Consider the following 7,071-nt stretch of genomic DNA (forward strand, 5'->3'; position numbering starts at 1 on the left):
GCAGCCAGGCAGAAAGGGACCTGGGGCACTGATGGACAGCAGGCTGGACATGAGCCAGCAGTGTGCCCAGGTGGCCAAGGAGGCCCCTGGCCTGGATCAGGAATGGTGTGGCCAGCAGGAGCAGAGCTTCAGTGCCACCCCTGACTTGTCCCCAGCTCTACACACAGACATTGCTGCTGCAGCTCCAGAGAAGGGAAAAAAAGGCAGATCTCTGGAGAAAACTTTGCTGGGAGACCCTTTAGTTCATTTAAAACCAGCAAGAGTGCAGCCCCTCATTGACACAGTCTGTGGCCACAGGAAGGTGGAGAGAAACAAAATGAGAAATGGCACAAACAATGACATTTCTTTGTGGACAAGATTAAAAAATGAAAACCTTTAAGAAAGAAAGAAAGAAATTAAGAAAGAAAACCTCCAAAATGAAACAAACAAGAACTATCAAAGACGACTTTTATTACAAGTGATTTGCAGAAACTGACCAGCAGTTTAATGTTTTTGAAATTGTCCAGTCATCAGTGTCCACACTGCAGCCTTGAGCTCCTGGTTCCTCAGGCTGTAGATGAGGGGGTTCAGGGCTGGAGCCACCACTGAGTACAGAACTGACAGTGCCAGATCCAGGGATGGGGAGGAGATGGAGGGGGGCTTCAGGTGTGCAAATGAGGCAGTGCCGAGGAACAGGGAGATCACAGCCAGGTGAGGGAGGCAGGTGGAAAAGGCTTTGTGCCGTCCCTGCTCAGAGGGGATCCTCAGCACAGCCCTGAAGATCTGCACATAGGAGAAAACCATGAACACAAAACAGCCAAGCAGCAAACAGGCACTGACTGCAATGAGCCCAAGTTCTCTAGTATAGAAATTTGAGCAGGAGAGCTTTAAGATCTGTGGAATTTCACAGAAGAACTGGTCTAGGGAATTGCCATGGCACAGGGGGAGGGAAAATGTACTGGCTGTGTGCATGAGAGCACTGAGAAAGGCACTGGCCCAGGCAGCTGCTGCCATGTGGGCACAAGCTCTGCCGCCCAGGAGGGTCTCGTAGTGCAGGGGTTTGCAGATGGACACGTAGCGGTCGTAGCACATGATGGTCAGGAGATAAAACTCTGCTGAGATGAAGAACAGAAAGATAAAAAGCTGTGCAGCACATCCTGTGTAGGAGATTTCTCTGGTGTCCCAGAGGGAATTGTGCATGGCTTTGGGCACAGTGGTGCAGATGGATCCCAGGTCAGTGAGGGCCAGGTTGAGCAGGAAGAAGAACATGGGGCTGTGCAGGTGGTGGCTGCAGGCTACGGCGCTGATGATGAGGCCATTGCCCAGGAGGGCAGCCAGGGAGATGCCCAGGAAGAGGCAGAAGTGCAGGAGCTGCAGCTGCCGCGTGTCTGCCAGTGCCAGCAGCAGGAAGTGGCTGATGGAGCTGCTGTTGGACATTTGCTGTGGCTGCACATGGGGACCTGTTCATGGATAAAGGACAGTGACAAGTCAGGAGAGGCTGGGACTCTCCTTTGTTCCTGCTCTGGGAAAATCTTCACCCAGGTCCCTGCCTGAGCTCCAGCTGTGCTGAGTGTGCCAGGAGCAGCCAGGCCTGCGCCTGGGGGCTCTCCAGGAGCCATCCCTGCCCTGCTGCCCTGGGTTTGTGGCCATGTGGCAGAGGGACAAGGCTGGAAATTCAGTATTTGTCAGGGGAATCACTCCTAAAGCTGAAGGGCTTGGTACCACCTGCACACACAGTTCTAAAGTATGGCAGGAGATGGTTTTAGGAATTGTTCTCCTGCCCACACATCATTCCTGGTTCTCTGAGGTCAGAAATCCCCAGCATTTCTGCTGCACTCAGAGTTTGCCACTGAGAGATGTGAGAGGCAAAAGATTCCCTGTGGCTTAGGGAAGGTGAGGGGCTGGATGGGCTTGTTCCCAACTGCCCTGGGTTTGCACCTTTGGCTGGAATCAGAGCACAATCACACTCCTGTGTCACCCTGGCATAAACCAGACCCTGCCCAGGGCAGAGGGATCCCTGAATGTCTCACCCTCTCTAAAGGTCTCTGGGCAAGGTCTCAGCACCCCCCTCTGCCAAGGACACTCACAGCTCCCTTGGCAAAGCCAACAGCATTTCCTCAGCTGTGACATCTCTGCCCTTCCCCGTGGGACATTCAGGGAAGTCCAAGAGGCTCTGGCACAGATTTGCAGCCAGGAGGGCAGCTCAGAGCTTGGAAGGACACAGCAAGGAGATGCCCAGGTGTGCCCATGATGGGATCTCAGGGAGGGGATTCAGCTCATTCCCCTTTCCCATGGACTGCTTTGCCCACAGCCCCACAGGTCACAGGGAAGCTGGGACACCCCATTCCCATGGACACACCTGCCTGGCAGCAATCCCAAGGGCAGGGCCTGACTCAGCTGCTGCAGATGCCAGAGCCTCCCTGAGAGCCCCAGGTAACAATGACAATATCAGAGCAGTGCATTTAGGCTGTTTAGGAGCCTCCCAGCAGAGAGACTGAGCACCCAAACTTACAATTCTGGCATCTCTGTAAATGTTCCAACATTACTTTGCTGATCCTGGTGTGTCCCTTTCAACTCAGAATGTTCTGTGATTCTGGGATTACAATTCCTCTTCTGCTTCTCTCATCACCCTGTTGTCTATAATCAAAAGAGAAAAAACCCACAAACTTTTAACAGTGTTAGAACAGTAAAGTAAAAACCAGTTTCATTGGAAGCTTCCAGGTGTCCCAGTGGGGATGTGGCATACCCAGCCACTTATTTCAACAATTTATGAAGGTTGATTAATTAGGATATTTAACAGAAACATTCAATAGGAGATTCATTGCCCCAGTTACACGCCCCTGAGTCAACCCATTGGAGTAGGTCCAAGGGTTTCTTTGCCCCACTTTTTGTTATGACTGCTCACATTCCAGTTAAAAAGCAAAATGTTCTTCCAGTAGCTCCTCTTTCTGATGATAAGACTAAATAGTATTTCAGAAATCTATTTAGAAAGTCACTTTATTGTTCTAAAATCTAAGAGAAAGGTTAGGAAATGTACTAGAGCTAAATCAGGATAACAGTTATAGAAGTATATAATAGCAGTTTAATAGAGTTACTTAAGGATTATGATTTTATAACTATATAATAATAGTTTACAAATCTAAAAATATATTTAAAATATATAAAAAGTAAAAATCCTTTTGTCATCATTGCAACTTTCCCACCCTGCTTAAAGAAAGAAATTGAAAACACTCAGGAAATCTCCTGATCTTTACAGCAATCCCATTCTCACCTTCCTTTGGGAAGTGTCCTCTGGAGCTCTGCCCAGGCAGGACTGGAGCTGGGAGCAGCCCTGCCCCACACAGCCCCTCTCAGCAGCAGCCCCTGCCCTGCTCAGGGTGGCTCCTTCCCCCCACAGCTTCTCCCCAGCGCTGGGAGCAGCTCCCCGGGCTGGCTGAGAGCTGTCCCTGGCAGGCAGCAGAGTCCCTGCCCCAGCACAGCGCCCTGGGCTGCAGGACCCTGCTCTGCAGGACAGCCCTGGGCACCCCTGGCTGCTCTGCACAAGGGATAGGCAGAGAATGTACTCACAGAGTCTGTAGGCACTGGCATGTTCCAGCTTCAGGAGATGGCTCCAGGAGCTGCAGCTGCATTGTCCTGCAGCCAGAGGCTTCCTATGCCAAGGGCTGGCAGGGATTCTGCCCCAGGCACTTCTCAGCACCTTCCCAGCCCTGACTGATTGAAGCTCTCTGTGCCTCTGGGCTGTGCCTGGGGTGGCTGCAGGCAGTGCCCCAGCCCTGCTGGGCTGGCAGAAGAGCTGCTCAGCAAGAGAAATGTGCTTTTGAAACTCTTCTTGGTTTCCAGGATTGCCCTCTGTGCCAGGAGCCCGGCCCAGCTCAGCAGCACAGACACAGCAGCAGGACTTTAATGAGCCTCTTGGGACTTTGTGCTGAGGCCCTGAACATCAGTCCCTGAGAGGGAGGGGAAGAAAGCTCTCAAGAACTCCAAGTCAGAATGGAACTCCAAAGTTTCTTTTCCTTTTAATGGGTCCCACTGAGGGACAGCACTGAGAAAGTGTCCCCAGGCCCCAGGCAGAGCAGAGAACTGGAGGCACTGATGACAGGTCGGGACAAAGAGAAGCCAAATCTTGGTGCCCTGGGCCACAGCAGCCTCTGTGCCAGCAAGGGCTGTGAGGAGACACCTTGTCCTGAGGCCCTGGGGCCTCCTGGCACAGCCCCAGCAAGGCTGGCCACTGTCACCCCCTTGGCCTGCCCTCAGCATCCCCCCTAGCCCACATGCCAGTGGCCTCAGGGATCTGCTGGAAGGAGTCCCTGGGGAGCCTTGCTCAGGAATGGCCCTGGGGGCTCCTTCATGCTCCCAGGGACTGCAGCTTTTTCAAAGGACTTTGGCTTTTGCCTTGGAGTCTTTTAAGAGTTTGTGCAATCCTGGCCTCCAATTATCTGCTGTAATTAGTCCCTTGAGAGGCTTTGTCAGTAACAACACTCAGTGGGGCTCATTAATGCTTCAAGGTACTTCAGGTTCTTAAGGTACTTTCCTTTTTCTTTCCCACACTGAATCTCTGAGAAGTTTGTGCCATCATGGCCCCAATTATCTGCTTTAACGAGTCCCTTGGGAGCTCTGCATTGACACTCAGTGGGGCTCATCAATACTTTGAGATACTCAGGGCTTTTTCAGCTGCTTTGGATTGTCCTTTCCACACTGAGTCTCTGAGAGGTTTCTGTGCAATCCTGGCCTCCAGTTCTCTCCTCCAAGGAGTCCATGAGGAGCCTGTGCTGGGGATGGACCTCAGTGGCACCCATTAATCTTTGGAGAAACTTTGGATATTTTCCTCTGACTTGGACTCCTGGAAAGGTTTGTGCAATCTCCTCTCAGGCCCTGAGGTTCCAGGGCTCAGCTCCAAATGCACCACGGGGCTCATTAGGATCAAGCAAGTCCCAACAAACCATGGCTGTGCCTTGATTTCCCTCTGGTCTGGTGCAGTTCTTAGGAAAGTTTCCTGCAATAGTTATGGAGAAATAGTTCAAAGAACTTCTAGGAAATATGTGTTCCTATTTTAAAGGGTGTCTTTTATTCCTGTTCACTTTAGAGCAGAGGTGATTGCAGCATTCAGTGATCATTATTGATCCAGGGTCTCTCCTAAGGAGGTCTGGCCAGGTCAGAGAAGCTGTGTCTTGAGATCTGACCCAGTGTGGACAACCTTGCTCCACATTCCCCAGCCCCATCCTGTCTCTCCTCACTCCTCTGGGATCTGCTTTGCTCACACAACTGGTTGCACTCAGGCAAAGAGGGGTTTTCTTCTTTCATTTTAGCAGTCTAAAACTGCTGAGTTTCCCCGTGGAAAACAGACACCCTCCTCAAGTGTGTGCCAGCCCAAGGTGCCACCAAGGAGGTTCCCCTTCCCCAAGGCAGAACCAGGCAAGGAATGTTTCAGACACACAGGAAGCTCTGCAATAAACACAAACCCAGAGTTGGCTGAAGGCAGAATTAGAGAAGCTGCTGAAGGACAGACAAGCTTTGAACTCCTTGCAGCTGAAAGCACCAAGTGGGTGGTTGGGAGGTGTGTGAGTGAGGCAAGAGTGAGGGAAGGGAAATGCAGAGAGCCCTGGAAGTGCTTCTGTGCAGCCAGGCTGTGGGGAAGGGCACTGCAGAGCTGCCCTGGGCCAGCTGTGAGGGTGGATTATCATCCCAACCTGCCCTGGGCCATTGCAAGGGGCTGTTGCCATGGTCACTGCACTGACCCCACTGTTCCAGCCCTTTGCTCAGGGCTGCTGTCACTGCCCAGAGCCAGAGGGGATCCCTTGCTGGGGGCTTGTGCCACGGCCACCTGCCCTGTGCCGCGCTGGCTGGTCAGGTGTCGTGGAACCAGCAGCAAACGCCACTGCCAGGGCCAAAGGTCAGCTCAGCCAGACAGAAAGGGTCAGTGCTGCCACCTGTTTCCATGGCAACCCTCCCTGGGACACCACACCTGGGTCACCTGTCCTGGCAATTGCCATGGAAACCCGGCTCATTGGAAATGCAACGGTGGACAAAGGTTTTAGTGGGGCCTGCCACAACAGGACAAAGGGTGGTTGTTGCAGTGTGTTTCTTGTTCATGGTATGTTCTGTTATTGCCCCAGTTGAAGGTTTGGTCCAAATGAGACCCTCCCACCCCACTTGGTCAATTTACCCTGAGTCACCTGTAAATTCTACCTTAGACCCACTGCATGCTTGGAATTCCACTTCAGAAATCCCCTAAATTTCGATGTTTGATTAGTCCATGTGACCCAATTTCCCCCCATACCTCCTTCATTGGAGGATGATTTTGTGAACCCTGCCTTTTACCCTCCCCAGGATATCTCTGATTAGCTGATGCTTTGTACCCTCCCTTTGAACCACCTCCCTATTTCAGCTGTTGCACGCTCGCATTTTCTGTCTTTTGCCCCCAAGATTCCCCAGAGCAATAAATCCTCTGTTATCCCATGCAAAAGACCTCCCTCTCATCCTTGTCTCCTCAGAGTGCAGACTGACAGCCAAAAGCCACAGAGCGAGTGCTCCAGTCACAGCTGGGCTCATCCTGCTCCTGGGCTGTGACCCACTCCTGGTGCGGCCCAAAGTGACAGAGCCAGATCAGCTCCGGCCCAAGGTGTTACAGAGTGACTCTTGCCAAGGAACTTTGTGCTGCTGTCACTTAATATTAAATCTGGTTTTTGCTGCTCCCTTGCCGGGGATTTTTCAAATGCTCTCAAGCCCTCGTTGGTGACAGGGTGAAGGAGCCCTGGCCCAGGCTCTGGCCCTGGGGGACACAGGGATGCTCCTGGGGGTCCCTGTCCCCCTGTCCCACCTCCACGGCCCCAGCCCCGTCCCTGTGTCAGGCTCTGGGGTCGATCTGATGGAACATCCTCTGGGGGAGGCTGCGGCACCAGGGGTGGGGGAACCCGGGGGGACAGGGGACCCCGCTGTGCAGGAGCAGCGTTGGACTTCTCTGGGGGGAACTGTGAGAGGGGCTGGGGTGGAGTGACCTCCCCAGTGACCTCACATTGCCCCCTGTGATGTCACACTGCCCCCTGTGATGTCACACAGACACCTGTGACCTCACATTTCCCCCTGTGATGTCAC

At 52.7% G+C, this 7,071-nt stretch overlaps 1 protein-coding gene across 1 annotated transcript; it reads right to left on the reverse strand.

Annotated features, from left to right (window-relative positions):
- Positions 1-433: 433 nt before the first annotated feature.
- LOC147646039 (olfactory receptor 14J1-like) lies at positions 434-2,616 on the reverse strand. Its single transcript, XM_086873988.1, has 2 exons — positions 2,492-2,616; positions 434-1,439 (listed from the first exon to the last, which is right to left on the reverse strand). The coding sequence occupies exons 1-2, from the start codon at positions 2,520-2,522 to the stop codon at positions 484-486; spliced, it is 987 nt and encodes a 328-aa protein (XP_086730114.1). The 5' UTR covers positions 2,523-2,616; the 3' UTR covers positions 434-483.
- Between the last annotated feature and the right edge of the window lie 4,455 nt (positions 2,617-7,071).

Source organism: Cyanistes caeruleus, unplaced genomic scaffold, assembly GCF_971803275.1.
Source record: "Cyanistes caeruleus unplaced genomic scaffold, bCyaCae1.hap1.1 HAP1_SCAFFOLD_130, whole genome shotgun sequence".
Classification (NCBI taxonomy): Eukaryota; Metazoa; Chordata; class Aves; order Passeriformes; family Paridae; genus Cyanistes; species Cyanistes caeruleus.